General features: G+C 40.5%; 2 protein-coding genes across 3 annotated transcripts in view; both read right to left on the bottom strand.

Moving 5' to 3' along the window:
• The window catches only part of LOC116381924 (titin), a 9,436-nt gene extending 4,605 nt beyond the window's left edge, over positions 1–4,831 (bottom strand). Inside the window, exons 1-7 of the mRNA XM_031844453.1 lie at positions 3,919–4,831; positions 3,806–3,841; positions 2,670–2,963; positions 2,299–2,574; positions 1,748–2,041; positions 1,243–1,506; positions 157–452 (exon numbers count right to left, since the gene is read on the bottom strand). Coding sequence (XP_031700313.1) covers positions 157–452; positions 1,243–1,506; positions 1,748–2,041; positions 2,299–2,574; positions 2,670–2,963; positions 3,806–3,841; positions 3,919–3,949 — 1,491 coding nt within the window. The 5' untranslated portion in view covers positions 3,950–4,831. The remainder of the gene's footprint in view (positions 1–156; positions 453–1,242; positions 1,507–1,747; positions 2,042–2,298; positions 2,575–2,669; positions 2,964–3,805; positions 3,842–3,918) is intronic.
• An 849-nt stretch (positions 4,832–5,680) lies between these two features.
• mybpha (myosin binding protein Ha) lies at positions 5,681–21,385 on the bottom strand. 2 transcript variants are annotated; one of them, XM_031844463.1, is made up of 13 exons: positions 20,891–21,385; positions 19,982–20,041; positions 19,653–19,718; positions 18,866–19,000; positions 18,266–18,433; positions 14,071–14,159; positions 13,748–13,940; positions 13,217–13,356; positions 12,368–12,527; positions 11,310–11,446; positions 9,042–9,228; positions 8,477–8,537; positions 5,681–5,992 (listed from the first exon to the last, which is right to left on the bottom strand). In XM_031844463.1, exons 1-12 carry the CDS (start codon positions 21,087–21,089, stop codon positions 8,497–8,499), a joined length of 1,575 nt encoding a protein of 524 aa, XP_031700323.1. In that variant the 5' UTR covers positions 21,090–21,385; the 3' UTR covers positions 5,681–5,992; positions 8,477–8,496. The 2 variants fall into 2 exon arrangements, with proteins under 2 accessions (XP_031700323.1, XP_031700322.1); XM_031844462.1 differs by lacking the exon at positions 19,982–20,041.
• Between the last annotated feature and the right edge of the window lie 58 nt (positions 21,386–21,443).

Here is a 21,443-nt window from a genome sequence, read left to right as displayed (position 1 = left end):
GTAAGAAAACATGCCATTGCATTGCAACGTAACAGATATTTATCCCCAACCCCCTGCCCTCATCCCCGAAAATGTGTAACTAAAATGAAGAAAACTCATTTTATTTTAAATTCGCTGCCAAAATAAGTATTTTTATGTAAAATGTAAAAAAGAAAACTCACCATATACATTGAGAGTAAGTCCAGAACTAAAGTTGCTTCCAACAGACCTGTCGTTCAGGTGTCCCTTGCAGTTATATTGTCCTACATGTTTAGCTGAAGCAGAGCGGATGGAAAGAGTAGCTCCATTTGAGTCAAAAGACACAACATTATCCGCTTGGACTACCTGTCTGTGTTTGTACCACGTGTAAATCCAGTTCAGGCTGCCGTCCATCCCACAGCTTAACTTCACACTCTCAGTGGGGAACACATGGAACCACGATGTGATCAGGTTCAAAGATGGAATGGGAATTTCTAAAGAGAGAGAGAGACACATCAGCCACTTTTCATATCCTTAGAGATAACCTTATTTAGATAACCTATTTTTTTAGACAGAGCCTCACTGAATTTGTCTCATGAGAAATGACTGAACAACTAAATCATGTGACATACCAGCAGGCCTTGTCGATCAAAAATCAAATTCGATTATTAAAACTTCAATGTGTGAAGACAGGCCAGCCCACCTTAGCATCCAAGATACATTGATGTTAATGATGTTGACTCAAACCACAATATTCACATGGATTAGATAAGAAATTACAAAAAGCACCGACTTAATCAAGTATTAACATGAGGGAAGCATGGACCAGTCTCTTAACATTTGCAAAACAAAAATGCCTTAAAATACACAACTCTGGACTGAGCTCATAATCAGCAGGTTAGTGAACAAAATGGTGGCATGAGTGAACTTTTAAAAAGGAGTAGTTCTTAATGGTGGTATATTAATGTGTTAGCCAACAATCCGCCCCTTACATAAATCATCATTTCTCTCCGAAAGTGATATTCCACTGCATGTATATATATATATATATACATACTTCTGAGTCTTCCCTCCCTGCATCATGCTACACCACAACATCCTGTTTCAACAGAAAATGCACAAAATAATAGAAGCAGGATGCTCTCAAAATGTTTTGCTAAATTCAACAGCAGCCTGGGAGTTTGTAAGCCTTTAGTGAAAGAATTTTACATATTTACAACAAACAATTGCACATTGTATTAAACACAATGCTTTAAATAATATGACTCTGCTGTCTTTACCTACCAAGTACATCTTGTTGTATTTCTTCACTGAAGTCTGTTGATATTATTTCCCCTCTGGTGGCCTTGCACCAGTATCTCCCCTGATCAGAAAGAGCAAGATGGATGCTGTTGGTTTCGTTGATGGGACGGAGCTCAATTCCATCTTTGTACCACTGATACTTCCAGCCAGACGACACATCTACGTTGCAATTTAAGTTCACGGTTTCTCCAACATACATCGGGTTAAAACCAGGAACCTTGTTCATCGTTGGTTTTGGTACGTTTTCTAAAACAGAAAGGCAGTTCACAACACATTTACAGTTTGGGTTTTGTGAGGTGCTAGTAGGCAGGTTTTGTTAGCTTTGGGGCAGAGCAAGGCTGTGCTAAGCTAACTGGCTGTTAGTGGTATCTTCAAATTTAGCATACAGACATGAGAACGGTATCAATGTGCAAAAAAGCTAATTATCTTGTTTCCCAAACCATTTCTTTAAGAAAGCTGAAATAATGTAAAGTTAATGAAAGCTCACCATAAAGTATGACATTGACTGTGTTGCTGAATCCAGAGCTGACTCCCCTTGATTTCAGGTGAGCTTTGCAGGCATAGCCTCCTTCATAGGCTTGAGTGACCACGGTGACGTTGAGCAATGAGTCGTCTTCCTCCAGGTACATGTCCTCCATGAGCTCCTCCTTGAGCTCTTTTTGATTTCTGTACCAGGTGAACGTCCAGTCAGTGCTGTGGACTTCACATCTGAACTCCACCGTTTCATTTTCAAACACATCTGGCCAGGAACTCAGCAGTTCCAGAGATGGTTTGGGTGGGTCTGAAAAGCCATGAACCAAAGAAATCTTAAATATCTTGGAAGGAATTTAAGATAAAACCCAATTAAAATTACTTACTGCATCAGAAAAGAATGGCAGACAGGAAAACAGACAAGTTTAGTGCATCATTAGTTATTTAAACTTTCGCTTTCACAGATGAATGTACTGTAGACGTGTGCATAAATGCTCATGTATATAGGAATTAATGAAGCGGTTTAATTGGTGGCAAAGTGATGACACAGTTCTCAGGTAAACTTACCAGAGACCTGCAGAACTGTTGTGTCACTCTCCTCTGTGTAGAAGGGGTCTTTGCCTCTCTTGGCTTTGCAGTGGTATTGTCCACTGTTAGGATGATCTATCGATGCTATGGTATAAGTATTATTATTATGAGCTGGAATTTCATCTGTTCCCTTATGGTACCAAAGATAAACCCATCCAGAGGCCACATCAACCTTGCATGTGAAGGTGACAGGCTCTCCAGGGAACATCTTGTCAAAGTTTGAACTTCGGGTCAAAGTGGGTTTGGGCTTGTTTGCTAATCAGAAAGGAGAAAGAAAAATGTACCATTTTAATTATCTTATATTACATGCTGTCTTGAAATTCAGCTCAAATATGGGTGATGAAACTTACCATAAACTGTGAGTTTGACTGAATTACTACTTTTAGTGGTAACACTCTTTGTTTTGTGATGAGCTTCACAGGAATAACTTCCAGAATGTGTCTGTGTTGCTGCTGTGATTGTAAGCTTTGATCCCTCTGGAGACAAAGACACATTTGGATCTGGCTCTTGTAGTTGTTGGGTATTTCTGTACCAGGTGAAGGTCCAGTCAGAGCTGCCAGTGACACTACAACTTAACTCCACTTTCTCAGAAGGGAACACGTCGGACCACTCTGACTGTAGCTGCAGAGATGGTACAGGAGGCTCTGGAAGTGTATTAAAAAATATGATTGGTTATATCATTCAGAAATAACATATTGCTGAAATAGCATGCACATTTAGGTTCATTGGAATCAGGAACACCTTTGGGTTTGGGCAGTTGGTCGACAAGAAATTTGAGTACATCCCCTTCAGTTGAGGGAAATAACATTACATTTACATTTTAAATACAAAACAATCAATCCATTAACTGGGACAATCAATCAGCAAAAAAATATAATCTGCAAATTAATTAATAATGAAAACAACCATTAATGCAGCCCGAAATGATTTGCTGCGGTCCTGTATGAAACCTACAAAAGGACACTCAAACCCAATTAAATTAAAAATCATATCATTTAAATCAAGTTGACATATAGATTAAAATATACCACACTGTCATCCTACAAAAAAAAGTGACAAAAGGCATGCACAAAAATAACACGATTACCTGACAGTAACATGACACAAGAACAGGGACATTAGATGGACGATAGAGTTCAGAAAACATAACCGTGTAAAGCATAAAGTTGGAACTACAGAAAACTGAAACATGAACTTGTACTCATAGGTGTCCAAATGTAGGAAATGCCTGACTCCTGACAACAAAGTACTTCATGTTCCATAAAGTAACTTCTCCTCATGCTTTACTTCCTTTTGTACCTTTTGTTTTTATCTGCCTCAGTAAGGTAATCAACATTTTTACAATGGGTCATTTAATTTACAATCAGAACAGGATAATGCACTAAATTCTAATATTTTAAATATTTTTTTACAAGAAGATGTGAGATATTTTTAATGACATAAAAACATTGTAATGTTTTGTCAGTGTGTCAAACATGTTTCTTACCATCATAGGGATCTTGAGCTGCACAGGCAGTGAAATCTGTCAAAACAAATTACAATAATGTTCAGTGGGAATCGCATTCAAATGTAACTGGAAATATTATTTGTATAACTTACATATCACACTGAAGACCTTGAGAAGCCACATTTTTCATTGACCTGCACATGTAGAGGCTGTGCTGCCGAGTTGAGTCATTTATCTGCTGTGTAGTGAAGTTCAGTAAAGGAAATAGACTTCACACTAGATGGGCGTGCGTGCCAACTTTATTTCTAAGCTCACCTCAGGACAGCAGCTTTCCTGTCTCTGACATCTGCTTTTCTTTCTCGTGAAGCAACAGGAAATGTGTCGGTCAACCACATTCAGATGTTTGTGTTCTCGATATGACTTTAAATTTTGGATTGTTGCTGAACAGTGACAGGGAGGTTTTAGGGAAATGAAACAACGTGCAAGAGCGATAATGTGTTGAAAAGACTTGCAATTGTGTTGAATAGCCTACCAAAAGAATATCAAAAGGTAAAAACTCCAGCAACACTAGTATACAGAACTATATTGTAACAGCAACACATTTGGGCTAGTGAAATAAGGCAAGAAAGAGGTTAAATCGAGATTATCTCAAATTTAAGTCGGTAAACTGATCATTTTTATTTTCATCCGAGACTAAAATAAAAACAAGCAGAACCGAAAACAAAACACCTTGTTAAACTATGAGTTACTATTTTTTCTTCGTGCAGTCTCAGAGTTGACCTGTTTTACCCTGTGGGTGTGTGAAGTGTTATGGGGAACATGATCGAAAGACACTGATCTTTTGTTTTTACACTTCCGTGTAACCAGTTTACTGACCTCAACCGTCACAGCGACATCCTTTTGTCTGCAGCTCAAATTTGCTCTCGACATGCAAATAGAATGAACATTATTCCTACTGAATCACCTTTACACATAAACATTTTAAAATCGAAATGTTTATGCATATTGTCATCAAAATCATCAGTGATCAAGAGTGATTACTTCAGAAGAAAGTAAGTGCTGACGTTTTCATGCCCTCTGTAATAAAGTATGACTTCCTGTAAGGTTGAGCCGGAATGTGTCATAAAGAAACGCCACTCTGCGTCTCTGTCACTGGTTTTGTCTCACAATTCTCACCATAAGGTGTCAGTATAACACAGAAAATCTGATTATTTACGGTCCCGCCTCTGACCCAGGACACCCCGCGTGGGACAAATCCACGGGCGGAAAACTGGCAGGTAAGGACACACCATGTTGAACTGGCATCAACAGCCAAATGGACAGAATAAGGGATTTATAAAGAAGAATCAAAGCTGATTGTAGCTGCCATCTATTGTGAAAGAGCAAGCTGGACACATTTAAGAACCACCTTTCAAGCCTAAGGGTGGTGATGAGTATTCATTAAAGGATCCGTTCACCCAAATTGCACAAACACCACGGAACACTGGTGGTATTTAGTCATGCAGATAGTTTTGGTATAATATGTACAGAGGTTTAAAGATATCTAACACATTCTACCACCTGTATTATTTTTTTGGTAGAATGACACTTGTGTTTCTGTTTATTTTCTTATGTTATTTGTCAATGATTTGAGCAAAACAAACACAAATTCCACTCACAAATATCTAAGAGACAGATATCTTATTGATGAATCCAAAACTATCTGCCTGGCTGAATAACATTTGTTTGTAATCACAATGACAACTTGCAATCTCCTTAAAGCCAGAGCGCAACAGATCAGTCTGCTTGTATTCTATAATGACAAAAACTTGCATCTAAACCCAACATAAACATTTGATCTATCCTAAAACTATGTGTAGCAATGTTTAAAATGTGTGTAAAAATCCACATAACATGTAATAAAATACCATTTTTTATTAAACATCCATACAGTCATTGTAATAGCATGTCCAAGGCTTCACTGTTTTATTGAGTATATACTGTAACAAACAGCATATGGACACAGGCAGAAAGAAAACATTGTAAATATATCCTTACATACATGTCACCAACTTAAATAACATACAACATTTAACAGACGGATGGGTTGGGAGGTGTGGGTTTTCCCTGCGTACTGGGAGGAGTGGGTGAGTCAGGATGGAAATAGATATGGGGATGTTGGTTTGTTGTTCTTTCCCTTTCTTCATTATGTACACACTGCTGCACAGACCCTCACCTCTTCAAACACTGGACAAGATAGGAGAGACAAATGAGGTCATGTGGTGATGAGAATCACTTCAGCCATGAATATGCTGTGAGAGAGTGTGGATTTGTTTGAGGTTTTTTTATGTGCGCACGAGAGAGAGCGAGAGAGATAGAGATAATTTTCCATCAAAGAGTAGCTGGCTCGGTTTCTGCCCTCTTAGCCAATTCTCTCTTCTTCTCAAAGCCCTCCACTCTGGCTGTTGACTTGTGGTAACGTGAGGAGTTTGGCTTTGTGTCAAATCATCTGGAGTAACTTTCAGAAGCTGTGAAGTGACGCTTTGACATCACTGTGCCTTATGGGACAGCATCCAAAAAAACTCACCAGCATGATTATGTCATCTATACGGCGCAGTTTACACTTGGCATGAAAATGCATCTCTAGTAATGTGATCACAAGTGGACAGCTGTAAATACAGGCATGAATGCATCTGAGCACATTGAGGATGCATTAAGATGGGATCACTTGAGCCACACTCAGGCAGGCAGGAATGTGACCCCATTTGCTGTATAGTGTGAACACACACTTGTCCCTGACCCTACTGAAGGTCAGCTTTGTTGTGTGCATGTAGCATATCAAGCATCCTGTTTAGTTGCTGTAAGTCAAACAACTAAGATGACAAATCTAGGCCCTATATTCAAGGTTCAAGGCTTCACTTACAAAATGACCGTTTGTATATCAATTACCTTGAATTCTTGAAGAAAACTTAGTTTTTCTTGCATGTATACAACATCTGTATACAAACTCTCACACAGCTAGTGCAGAATAATCAATGTCTAATTTATCCAGTTGTCTGCTCAGTATTTCCCCAAATTTGCTAAACCCTTACTATAAAATATAACGTCCATAACAACAGTCTCACACTGAGCAGGCGAGCTACTCGTCCGTGTGAGTTTCTCAAATAGTAAGGTTTAAGCAGAGTTGCATGTGTTCTGGAAGTACTGAGCATACAACTGGATACATGAGACTTGGATTATACTGTGCGAATTGTGTGAGTTTGTAAACAAATGTTTTAATATAGCTTTGGTGTTGTTAGACACGGCCCACATTCATGATTTTTTATCTTTTTATTCTTCCTTCACCGTGGAGGCATGCGAGAAAAACCAAGAGTTTTCTTCAAGAGTTCGAGGTAACGGGCTGAGTAATTGGTGAAGCATTCCTTTAAGTACAAAATGACACCACAATCATTTTCTAAGAGTACACCTGAGAGCAAATTCTTAAAGGGGGCATATGTTCATATTCAGGTTCATACTTGTATTTTGGGTTTCTGCGAAAACATGTTTACATTCTTTAAAAGGTGCATAATACGAGATTGGGAGCATTTCGACTGCCTCTCAACAGCTCTCGACATACTAACGGTTACGGTGCTAATAGCGTTAACAGTACAAACCATAGCGAACATGCTGACAAAGCTAACTGTCTACTGTTTTAATGCAGTGAAGGCCAACACAGATTCTAGTCAAGAGCAGTTTATGCTAAGAAGGTAGTCAGTAAGTGGGAGGAGAAAGAAGTTTAGGAGGGGAAGGGAGCTATATGAGAGACCTGCAATCTAAAAAGGTATTAAAGAATCGAATTGGCCCCTCGCTCAAATATTTTGAATGTACAGCAGGGATGAAAGGGATTGTGTTTCACAGTGCCGTAAAAAGAAGCAGTGGTAAGTCTTTCACAGTAAGATAAAACCATTATCATTCCCTCTAAATCTTTTACAACCTTTAACTATTCGGTACATCCCTTTACCAACAACATATTAATCTCTCTAATCATTCTTCCCAGCTTAAATGTCTCCATCTCTTTGTCCCTTCTTTTTTAAAATCTTGCCACCTTCTCTCGTCACTTCACTTATTTTTAAAAATGCTTTAATGAGGCTTCTCTTGTCAGCAGTTGAAATTACACTGTGATTAAATCCTGGCTCTCCGTGAAAGGCTACACCACTTGGGCATTTGAAAAGCTTATATGAAAGTGCCAATACCCAAACTCAAATGCGTCTGCCTAATAGTGAGGGTATAAATAGAAACGTTAACGCTGTAAAAACAGCAAATTTGGTATTTCTATTTGACTGACATTAATCTTTGCCACATTACCACATCCAAAAGCAGGGATGAGGAGGGAGCAGACGTGGGCTGCACAGATGACAAGGCAAGAGGAGGGCAAGAGGGAAGGACAAATGAGCTGTTATTGGTTTTAATGTGATGCTATGAGTTTAAGAACACTGCAATGCATGGCTGGTCAGCAGGCATAAGAGTATTGCCAGTGTGCCAATCTGTATCTCAAACAACTGTGTCAGTATCTTATACATGTGTCAAAGCAGTAATACGCAGTGTTAGTGTTAGTAGCAACACATTGATGGATATTTTGTTCATGAGACAATGGAGAAAGATATATAGCAATGAAATGTGCTTCCACTGGTGACATGTTGAACAATCTCAGGCTGTCTTGCACAGCAGTGGATATGTCTCTCTGTTTCTTACCTCTGGCGTTGGGTGTTGGTTTATTTGCCCTTCTCCTTGCCAGCCTCTGGAAGAATAACCTCTGTCAGGAGAGGAATATACTGTTTAAATATGTTGTTTTAATGGAATAAAGTTCTGGAACATTATTAGTTCAAATGTGTAGACATGAAAGCTGGAATTATCAACTGGGACCAATAACAGGTTCTCCAAATGTCCCAAATGTAAATGATTAGTTTGACATTTTGGTAAAAGCAGCTTATTTGTTTTCATGATAAGAGTTCATGAAAAAATCAATACCACTGCACTTTTCTGTCTGTAAGGTAAATATCAAGCAACAGTCAACAGCTATTTAGCTTAGCTTAGCATACATACTTTAAACGGTGGGAAACAATCCACCTGACTCTGTCCAAAGTAAACAGAATCTTTCAAAAATCAGAATTTTAATCTGTACAGATTAAAAAACAACAACTTGTCAATTGGTGAACTTTGAACGTGCCTCCAATCCTTATGCAAAGCTACCGAGCTGTTAGTTTTAGATTCATATTTAGCACAAAACTTTATCCTCTGTTTGCCTTTAGATACGTACGTTTGACCTGCAGCTTGCAGGAGACCATGGCCTCTCCCTGCTGGTTCTTGGCTCTGCAGGTGTACACACCGCCGTCGAAGGAGCCGGGCTTACGGATCTCCAAAGAGCAAATGCCCTGGGTAGAGATCTGACGAAACTTGGGGTCTTTTCCAATGAACACTTGATTCTTCAACCACTCGATCGTAGGCTGAGAGGACAAGGGGAGACATTTATAAAACAACAGTATACCTCAAATATACCTTCCCTGTTTCGTCGAAGTGCCACTCCAAAATCCATATTGGCAGCTGAGCTGATTTTTTAAAACATCAGCAGTGATATAGAGTGAACTTTTGATTTTCAGGGTCACTTTCCAGTGCAAAGGTGTAAAATATGACATGGCACATTTCATGAGAATTTTATCAAGTATATCATTTAAGTATTAACTTCAGAAATTTACAAAACAAGCATTTTTAAAGCTCTGAGTTCTGACTATTGGTGTCATTGAACAGTTTTAGCTTCTGGCACACCTCTTTCTTTTTGAGCTGTGGTCTCTAAAGTGATATCTATTTACCATTACAACATTGACTTTCAGTCTTTGTCGCATTGGACATCCAAATTGCTTGTCCTCCTGTAAACTCAGACAGTCTGTGCTGAGTGTGACAGTTGGGTAGAATGGGAGTAATACAAGACTCAGGTATGTGCTGCTCTGGGCTTCAGTGACACTCTCCCTGCATGGATTTCCCTATGGTCCGGCTTCTTGAAGGTGACTCTGGTTATTGGATTTCAGCTCAGCTGAGTCATTTCAGAAGGGTTTGAACAACACTTCATCACCGATGTATGAAACAGATTTAGTTCTGTGTCGCTGCTTTCGTCAAGTTTTCTAAATAGATCTTTCTTCTATTTTAGAAAGTTTGTGAACTGGCATTTGACCATAGATGGTAAAGAAGGTCAAACATGTATGTATGTTATTCTCTGATGAAATAACAACTAGAAACTGTTTCTAGATCCACAGATTAATAATAATTTAACTGACTTCTGTAAAATGATTTTGCATGTTTGATATTGTTATGCAAGCACCAGGATGTGTAGGTGCAGGGTCTAACATCTGAAAGGATTTGATTTGAAAGTTGAACTTTAACTTTAACTGGGCAAACACTGTAAAGTGTAAACTAATGTAATCTATTAAATCTTCCCCATCTCCATTGCCCTTCCTTTCTCTCTTTCCTGTCCCATCCCATTTCTGTCTTTGGGCATCTATGTGTGGGGATCTTACAGGGATACCCAGTCACACCGATAACTTTGCTGCTGGCAAAAATAGCACCTTCTGTTGAAGCCTCGTCTCCACTTAGCCATGACAGGACAGCAGACTACACTTCTTATCATTGTCTCTTCTTTGCCTTCCCTGCTTATCTCGCTATTCCTCTCTAACAGCTACCCATGTAGTCTCTGCCACTGTATGTGACAGCTCTTTATCAGACACAGCAGGACAACTTATCACACTGAAGGCTTTTATGCTGGACCTCACTCAGCAGTCCTCAATGACTCTGGACTCTCAGCCAGAGCCCATAAATACACACATGCTCCAACACAAATGCCCAGTGTGAAATAATTTAATTTATAAGAGTTATGAAGAGAGAAAGAGATCAACAAAAAGCAAGAGATAGAGGAATTGTTCTGGGAATTGCCCTATATCTACTGGTACTAGTCCCTCTTCACTTGAGTCCTACATTAGCTCCTGTTTGATTTGTCTCCAATACACTGGCATGTGCAGACTGTTCAACCGCTGCTGTCCTTGCCGACTAGTCAAGGACAGCTAGGACGCATAATCAGCTGCATTTCCACCACGGCCTGCCACCTAAGCCGTCTGCGTCAGCCAGACAACTGTAAAGATATGTTTAACCAGAGCAGCAGTCGACCAGCATAGTGAGAGACATACTGAAACTTCACAGAGACATTCCAGTGCAAGCCCTGCCCCACTTCAACAGTGGATGTTTATAGCAGTGACATTAATACCTTATTTGAAGCAGTGTATCACACCCTTAAATGATTTATCAAGGGCCCTTAGGAAAATAAAAGGTAGGCATAATAGGAACACTATTGTGATTCTGGACACAATACACCGATAAGATATATATCATAGGTGGTGAAAACATGAGCACAAACCTGAAAACAGGGTGATGGGCATGACACACTTCTATGCTAAGTGCAGTGTGTGTATGAACAGTTGTATAGTTATATATTTTTTTTATTATTATTATTATATAAAGTGTATAGCTAAGAGTGTCTGACCTTGGGGCATCCACGGACAGAGCACAGCAGCTTGGTGGTGTATCCCACAGTGGCAGTGCGGTTAGTGAGGGGTGTTGTGAACCTGGGTGCCTCGCTGAAGTCACGCTCCGGGTACTCGGGAGGCTTGTAGACAATACCTGTGGACACATGGAACAAGATCTCATGCAGAACTTCTTCTTCTTCTTACAATACGTGTCTGTACTTATTCAAGGGATAGAAAAATATTGACAGCACAGGACAGTTAATTGTGTCTGAAATTATGTAACTTTTGCTGCACAGCGTCGACTGTGGCTACAAGTGGCAGTTTGGTGAAAGTTCACAGAAAAAGATCTTTCACTTTCCCTCTCCCTTTCTTTCTGTTGGGAATTCTTTCTATTTTCTCACTACAATCTACTCCGTCACTTCCCACGCTGTCAAAATCCCTTTCATTCATAATTCTGACATCACAATATCTGCCCAGTAATCTTTCATTCATTGTTCACATTTGAAGGAGTGAGGCCGGCCTTCACCGAAGTGTGGGAGACATTTAAATACGGGCACAACGGCACACATTTTCAGTCGGTCTCTCTTAGGAAGCTTTCATAGTGTTAGTGTGATAGTGTTGCATTTGGCTGTTCACATGAGAAATGACAACAGTTGTGTCAAGAATGAAAAGGGACAGAGCGAGAAGGTAGGCATACTGTATAAACACACACGAACGCGCGCACACACACACACACACACACACACACACACACACACACACACACACACACACACACACACAAAGAGAAACATTTGCCCTGCCAGCTGTCTTAATGCTGTCAAAGCCTCTTTAAAATGATTTCAGTAGCTGAGCACTAGCCAAGAGAGCTACCCATTTAAGATTGAAGCAGTGCCAAAGCCATTTCCACTCCTCAAGTCCTAGCTTTATAAACACATTCAAGACTTTCATACACTTCATGCAGCTCATTAAAGTATAAGTAGTACACACTTGTAGAGCAGCACTGCCAATAAACGCTCCATCATAATAAACACATTGACCTTAGAAGAATTAAGGAATTAATCAAGAAGATCACCTGTCTTATGGATGGTGGCCACCCCCTTGGTGACAGCGCTCATCTCACTGATGCCCACTTGGTTCTCAGCGAACACTCTGAAGGAGTACGAGTTGCCCATGATGAGGTCTGTGATGGTGGCAGTGAGCCTGTGGTGGTGCACCAGCACCGAGAACCATTCCTGTCGGTGGAGACACAACAGACGAATAGAAAACTATCTAGAAAGCGATAGAGTGTTAGTAATATGTACGTATGTCCTCGCCTACAAATGTAGCCTTGTAGGTTCTGTTCTGGTAGTTGTTAAATGTGTTCAATGTTCCCTGGCAGTGGTATCCACTCACATCTCTGCCAGTTTGCCTCCAGAACCATGAGTCACAACTTTAAAAAGACGTATTGGTATTTTGATAGACTCTTTAGTAAATCCCAAGAAAATAGAGACATGGCAATCTCATCCAGACCATCTGATTAGAGAAGATTTTATCTATATTGTAACTGGGAGAAAGGCGTTGGGGAGAGTTTGATGTTCAAATACAGCGTTTAGATCAAAGAAGATCCATGTCAGAGTCTAAACTCAAAGTTTGTATGTAAATTAAGTGTAAGTGTAATTATTCCCAGTATTCCCAGTCAATGAAGTGACATCACTAATATACAAATACAATATTCTAAATTGGCTCAGAAGCTATGCCATAGCTGACACGAGAGACATGAGATCCCACGTGGAAACTACAAGACCTCTAATTGGTCGGCATGTAGTACTTGTGTTTCCAATTTTCAGATGTCCGTAGATGTTGTTCAGAGTGAATACAACAAGTTTAAAAACACTGCAAATCACTCTGACAATGTGATTGGCCTAGTATACATCTGCCATACCCCGGTCTTCCTGTCGGCCTTCTGGATGGTGTATCCAGTGATCTCTGTGTTGCCATTATCCTTGGGAGGGGTCCATTCAAGAGCAGCGTTGAAGTCCCAGGTGTCCAACAGCTTCACATTGGCAGGACTGCCAGGCCGGTCTGAGGAGACACATTACTGTAAGTATTTATAAAGGATTAAAAGCATGACCAGTGTTTTCCTCACGGCACAAACGGTGTCTGCGCCCAGGATCAAAAGTGAGCTTTGTATGGTAATGCCTCTAACATGAGGCCACACATTTTAACAGTAGCAGCTGACAGCAGGGTCAACGGTCATCATTGTTAGAGGTGTGATGCATGCTGGCTAGTGATTAGAATTTCTGCTGGAGCAAGTCACGAGCCTCAGAACCTACAAGTCAACAAGCCAGCTGCACAACCAGCTGAGCCGATTCAACAGATAGGTCTGAAATAAGTCCACATTCACACCTGTCGCACACAAACATATGGATCCATGTGTGTTACTGGTGTGTAAACATAAGCACGTGCGACTCACCCACAATTTGAAGGGTGATGGTGGCTTTGTCCTCAAAGCTGTCCACCTTAACGCTAATCTCATAAACACCAGAGTCCTCCCTCTGAGCGTGGCGGATAAATATGATGGTGTCCTTGTCACTGTTCCTGATGTTGACCCTTGTATCCACAAGCTGACCGTCCTTACGCCAGGACACCACAGGTTTGGGCTTTCCCTGACGAGTTGCAAAAAGGAGAGACAAGAGATGAGAAGATGCAAGGTGAAGCGTGATGACTGTAAAGTCGTCTGTGCCAACTGCACATTTTATTCATGAACTATACAGACTGAGTATACGTGCAGCTTACATGAAAGGGGATGGCCAGGTTGATCTGATCTCCAACCTGCTTGACATAGCAGGATTTGAGATTGCGGGGAATGCGGACCCTGGGACGCTCTGAAAAACAAGAATTAAAGTCAGCCGTGTTTATCTTCTATCTTGGCTATTTTTTTTATACGGACATAACCTGGAGACCTTCGTGAACAAATCCCCCACTTGACAACGTTTTCTAGCATTACCAGCAGCCAGCAGTGTACAAACTTACCATTTGTATCTTCAAAGTGGGGTTATGTACAGTATGCTCAAAAGGACAGGTCAACAAGACCTAAATCAGGGGTCTCAAACTCATCTTCACTCTGGCCCACATCAGCATCCCGGTCGCCCTCAAAGGGCCGGTTGTAAATGTACTCCTAACATATTGGCAAATAACTGTCTCTGCATTTGATTATTGTTTATTCAAGTGTAACAATATTGTACATGCAGTTATATAAATGTAAAAATATATTTAAGCACATTTCTGTTATTATAACTTAAATCCTTTTAATTTAGGGTTAAGAAACCCACATTACTCTATCAAAGATCAAACTATTAGAGAAAATAGCAAAGACAAATATCAAACACAAGTTATTACAATAACTTTGTTCAAAGCTTAAAATCCTTTCAAGGGTGCGTTTGCACGGTCCCACGTGAAGTATTTCATGTGTCTTAAAGCCACGTTTAAAGTAGTCACAATACATTTCCATTTCAAGTGTACAGTAACCAGCCAAAGAGCTGCTTCTATGACTGTGTGTAAGTATCTCATAACTTCGACTTTCTATCTCAGAATTTTGACTTTCTATCTCAGAATTATGACTTTCTATCATAGTTATGACTTTATATCTCATAATTTCGACTTTCTATCTCATAATTTCAACTTTCTATCTCATAATTTCGACTTTCTATCTCAGAATTTCGACTTTCTATCTCATAATTTTGACTTTCTATCTCATAATTTCGACTTTCTATCTCAGAATTATGACTTTCTATCATAGTTATGACTTTCTATCTCATAATTTCGACTACAGGGATATTTTTATTATCAAGTCAAATTTTTATTTTTTTTGCTGGTGGATTCGTGGGCCACATAAAATGACGTGGCGGGCCGGATTCGGCCCGCGGGCCTTGAGTTTGAGACCCCTGACCTAAATAGAGCGGCCAGCAGCAAGCTGACAAGAGAACATGACTGAAGGAGCTCAAATTAACACCCAAGTTAGTTCAGACGGACCAACGATCCAAACTTATCACAAAATTCTATTTTAATACTTTTGATATTAAACTTTTTTGTATGAATATTTTCTTTCATATCAGTCTTTTATAAAGGATGATGATTATAATTTATTAGGGGGAGCTGCAAGAATTAGTTGATTAATCAACAGAAAATTAATCTGCAACTATTTCGACAATCGATTTATTGTTTCATTCAAGAAAAAATGCCAAACATTCTCTGGTTTGAGCTTTTAAAATAGGACAATTTGCTGCTTTTCTTTGCCATATAATTATATATTAAATATCTTCTGGATTCGACAAATAAAGCTTATTGAAGACATCACTGTGGGCTCTGAGAAATTCTAAATAACCATATTAAACAATTCACCGATAATCAAAATAATCAATTTATCATACTTACACAAAGACAAAAAGACGTATAAAGAACAGAATATTAGATACCATACACATGCAAAAATACTAAACAAACAAAACATTTGCCATTCATCTTTCAAACAACAAACAACACTCCACTAAAAGTTCACCATCTGTGTGGTTATCAAAGTCAAAAATAAATCCATGTCACAGTCTTATCGATGACTACGAGTAGTCATTCATAGGAAATCTAGCTAAAGAAAGAGGAAAAGTACAGTATCTGGGCAGAGAGGCCAAACAGGAAGACCCTGCATCCCACAGCTCTTAAAATAGCTTTGGTGATGAGACACTTGGATAAATGTGTCCCCATACATGTGTTCCCTCCTGTAATGCACAAAGAAGCAGCAGGAAGCTGTCACCACTTTTTTAAAACGAATTGGAGGGGTCAAACATCACATGTAGAAACCATTAAGTACAACAGATCGGAAACTAAAGACACCTAAATCAATAGCGATAACTGCTTGTATGCTCGAGCTGTGGATAAAATGATATGGATGAAATTGCACCGCAGTTGGGACTTGAGTCATTTAATTAACCCTCTATGTTGGATGGCTGGGTGCTAAATATCAGGAACAGCATACCTTGCATGTTTCTGCAGAAGCAGCAAATGTCTGAAAAGCTCTTCGAGCTTACAGGATACATCAAACCTGCTGCCTTCCATCACCTCTCTCTCCTTGCAGCAGACTCTGTTTCTCCTTCTCCACTCAAAATGTCCTCTCATTTAACTCCCCACCGACCTTCTGTTATTTTGCTCCACTTTTAACCAGCTTTCTTGCCCAATGTGTCTCATCCTCTTCGTCCTTACATTTGTCACTATATCATTGCTGCAGAGGCTGAGATATGGAACCCTGGAACCAACCATCCCCATGAGGTTCAGGTCTGCCTCCAGATTTGGCTCAAACAGTAATCCCTGCTAATCAGCAGCCTTCCCAGCAATGCCCAGAAGTGTTGCTGGCATTACAGCAGCCAGCAAGTCCTCCTGCAAACAATTCATAATCTGTCTTTGCCTCTGGATAAAGTGTCTTTGTGGGGGGCTTTCAGTATATGCCGGACAGTGTGTCTTTATTAGAAGCTTGTATGTAGATGAGTGATTGGTCAGGACAGCTGAATTTACCCCTGAGCAAGCCACCCAGAATCCATCAATTAGGCTCATGTGTCACTCTCCTCAGTTGACCAGCGGTTCTTGTGGCATGACTGCATTACTCCACTTACTTGTTTCCTGTTTGTTCGCTGCAGTCTGAAGCCCGACCAGGAAATACACTCAGAGACATTAAGCTGCCCTTCTGAGAGTGGATAACTGGGACATGTCAGCTCAGGTCTGCACTACGTCAATGTGACTCGGTGTGAGCAGTGATGGAAATTCACAGCTTTGGTAACGAAACAAACGTCAGTTTAATGAAGCAAAGAAGAGGCTGATAGTGTCACTTTGGTAATTGAAGGGCATTTTTAAGCCATTTGCTGCACTTTCTAACATAAACCAGTGTCAGAGGAATAGTGGCTAATATTTCTAATCACATAAAAGTGACTTTGAAGTGAATTTGAAGAGAGCATAATGAAGACATGTTATATTATAGAGTGTTTATTCATTGCAAGACATTAAGTGATACTCGTGCCAGACGACAGAACAGCTAGAGAGCCACCGCCATAAATTTAAGTGAGAAAGTGACAGTGAGGTCACACTGACAGCGTTGAAGTCAGTAAAAAATATGGCTGCCAGATGGCTCATTAGCTAAACGTTTTCCTTTGCCTGACTCAGTCTTCCATTAAATCATCTCAAAGACGGATGCAGCAGAAGCCATTTACGTGCCAGACAGTTAACCACTGCAGGACCCATGTTTGAACCTATATGGTCCTGAATACGAGGAGATACTTTATGTTCCAAATATGTATTTCAACTGCAAATGATCCTGCAGTTTAACATTGTAACTGTCAATTAATGTGCAACCTGTCGTAAAAAATCCAACCGTCTAAAACAAAGTATATACATATGTATATTGGTATTATACATATTTCCATGTTCACTTATCTTTTCTTAATGTTTGTGTAACGCGTTATTGTTAGCTTCACATCTCTTTTAGTCCTTTAGGGCACTACCAGCAAAAAACAAGGTTAATTTAATTAAAAGTGAACTATTTAGTGAAGTACAAAATGTGCGAGTGTCTCACCTTCTAATTTGAAGGACTGAAGACGTGTGGACAAGTGTAAGGATGATTTACAGCTAATGAAAGGTCTTGTCTGCACCTGTACGATTTATGTGCATACATACATCTGTGCAGTCCATCTTAGCCGCCCGGCAGCCAATACCTCCTCCTCCTCCCTGCTTGCGACATGAGCATTTTCCCCCATAGGTCATAAGTTACAGCACAACTGCCAGCGAGCTCCTGATGAAAAGGTTGGAGGCAAGACATTTCATAACTTGCCCTTACATCAGTGAAAAACTCTTTTGCAGGGACATTTTGTTTGGACTTGGACAGAGGAATGGACATGTTCCTCAGTTGTGCACACTGTTTGGACTTCCCCTTAAAACATTGGCTGCTACTCACCACCAATCTCCCGGATGGGCACGGGCTCAGCAAGTGTACCAGGTTCACTGCGGCCACCGCGGTTTACAGCCACCACGCGCACATGCAGCAGGTCACCGGCTGTGAGATTCTTGATGCAGTAGCAGTTAGTTGGGGTCAGCTCCTCTTGAGCTACAACCCAGTCCGTTGCTGCAGGGGAACACAGTTTTTGTGTTAGTAAAGTATGTAGCTTTCAGTGCAGTTTTAACTTACATGTCATAATAGCTTGTTAAAGCTGCAACATGTGTCTTTACACACACATTCCCCCTGACAACTTTTTTTCCTTTTGAAAGTGTAAAACATCCTTTAAGGGGACATGTTAAATGGTTTATCGCCTGTCGACAAGTTTACAAACAACCTGACCATACACTTCGGCCTCCATGGTGAAACCTCAGAAGGCATGCGGTCATCTGAGCAAACGAGAACTTCTAAAAGTGGTGTGAGGAGATACAGTACATTGACAGCCGGTTAAATGCTTCCTGCCGTATACGGCCTGGACACAGCTATGAGTCCATCTGCCCTCTGACGCTCTGGGGACAGGTGCAGCCTCGCATACATACGCACACACACACACAGACTTACTTCCATCCTTGCAGTACTCGATGGTGTATCCGTCCAGGCCCGAGTCTCTGATGGTCTCTGGCGTGTTCCATTTAATGGTGAGGCTGGAGTCGGTCACATCGTCCACAGATACGTCCAGAGGAGCGCTGGTGGGGACTGAACAGTGCAGATTAGTTAAGGATTGAAGTGGACAGTAAGAGAAGCCGAAATGACACTGAAAATTCCTACATAGACTTCATTCTACAACATGTGTGTCGGACTAAAGCTTCTGATTATTTTCAATATCAATTAATCTGCAGATTATTGTCTCGATGAAACTATTTCTTTTTTACAAATTTCCTTAAGCCCAAGGGGACATTTTCAAATGTCTTGTACATTTATAAGACAATCTACACAATTGAGAAGGTGGTACAAATTCATTTTGGACATTTTTGCTAACCTATTATCAAAATAGTTGCAGAATATTATCTTGGACAATCGATTTATCAATAATTCAGAATGGTTTCCAGTAAAATGATGTGTGTTATAATTCTGCACAACCATTTCCATAATGAGTCGTCACCTGATGTACAACTGCAAAGATTAGTCGATGAATTGATTGACGGAAAATGATGTGCAGCTATTTTGATATCTAAATGATGGTTTCAGTCGTTATTAAAGCCAAAATATAAAATATTCGCTACTTCCAGCTTCTAAAAAAAGTAAGGAATTTAATACGAAAACGAAAGTGTTCACTTTGTCCTGGTCATAACCCTAGATTGGGTGTAGCAGGACCAAGCTAGCAGCAGAGTGTAAATGCTGGCGTTACCTGCAGGAGGTGGGGGCGTCGGGGCCTTTGGCGGCTCTTCAACGACAGCAGCTTCTGCTGGAGCAGCTAGCATCAAACAAGCAGGAAGTTAATGTTTTAGAGATAAAAAATATCCAGAGCATCTTTTGTGTAAAGTGACATTCCAACCTACCCAATCATTTCACTGGAAATTATATCAAGAGGTTCTGTTAAGAATCCACTATTACTCACATCTGGGGAAGCATGGTGGATGGCACTCTTTCAATGAAATTTTCAATAAATCAGTCATCACTGTTTGTATTTTGTGGTCGAGTAGTAATGTTTTTGTCTCTGTGGTGGTTTATGTTTACCGTCTGCGGGAGCATCTGCAGCAGGAGCAGCAGCATCGTCTTCAGCAGCGGGAGTAGCAGCTAGTGTTAGAATGCCATTAGGAAAGCCAGTTAGTGACTTACACTATGATATTACTCACGCTGGGATTCAATCAGTTTCAAGCTAATTTGATCATGATACACTCTCAAGATACACTGAAGCAAGCAGCAGAACGGAGCCGTGGGAACAAAACCTTCAGTATTCACAGTGACAAGAGCGGATTTATGAACCCAAAACTGACATATGTTGGAGACACTAAAACATTTGCACACAGCAGAAGACCATCACGTGTCCACAAAGTGAAACGTCATGGGTTGGTTAAACAGACAAAGAACTCAAAGAGGAAAATTTACACAAGTTGAACTTTACAAATGGAAATATCAGTAAACACAACGGATGATGAGCAAGTAAAACACACACACACACACACACACACACACACACACACACACACACACAGTGTGCACTTTTGCTGCACGTGTAAGTGTGTTGGAGTCATCAGACCAGAGACTAGGACTAAAGATTTGTTTTGAGGAGTAGTCACCCTGTGTTTGCACTGTTCACTCATCAAGTTTATCAATTTCCAGTAAAACTGTGTATCTTTGACTATGATAATACTTTTTTTCTTACTGACAGGTGTTTGATATTTAGCCTCTTGTTTATTTGAATTAGTTTTAGCTTGGTGTACCTAATAAACTGGCAACATAAAATGCTTCCAAAATCAAGTAACGTTTAATTAAAAGGCAGCAGTCCCTAAGATCAAGTAAGTTATTACTCCAAGTCAAACCTGTCCATGATCTAGCTAAGATTAGTAAACGTAGTTTAACAGTTAGCACTGCATGTCAGGAGAGATTTTCGTGGTTATCAAGGCGCCCTTAGTCCCAGGATACCTGGGGTGCCTCCTTCAGAAGCGGGGGTGTCCTCTGCTGGGGCTGCTTCTCCCTCGGTTGCGGGAGCTGCCTCAGTCGGAGCAGCTTCCACAGGTGCAGCATCCGCAGGTGGAGCCTCTACGGGGGCCGGTTCAGGCTCCGGGATGGGCTCAGGCGCCTTGGCTGGGGACTTCTTGATAGGTGCAGGTTTGCTTGGCATCGTGCTGACAGACGGCCAGTCCTCTGGATGAAAGAGCCAGGAGGGATCTTAAGTAATATATATAGGGTGAGGGCTGCTGGGCCTGGAGACAACTCCACCCATTCCCTGACTTTAATACCCCCCCTATTTCAGCCACATCCTCATCCATGTTTGGAGTACCTGTGACAACCCGGGCTTGTTTATATTAATAATAATTAATTAACACCGTTTTCTAACTTGTACAAACAATTACATCAACATTTAAGTAATACCAAATAACATTTTGTAATGACAAAAACGACCACATCCAAATAAACTGTCGATAGAGCCTAATAAATGATCATATACAGGAGTATTAGCGCCCCCTCGTGGATA

The sequence above is a fragment of the Anarrhichthys ocellatus genome, unplaced genomic scaffold (assembly GCF_004355925.1).
Source record: "Anarrhichthys ocellatus isolate YVR2014 unplaced genomic scaffold, GSC_Weel_1.0 scaffold5, whole genome shotgun sequence".
Classification (NCBI taxonomy): Eukaryota; Metazoa; Chordata; class Actinopteri; order Perciformes; family Anarhichadidae; genus Anarrhichthys; species Anarrhichthys ocellatus.
This window is presented reverse-complemented; position numbering and strand designations above follow the sequence as displayed.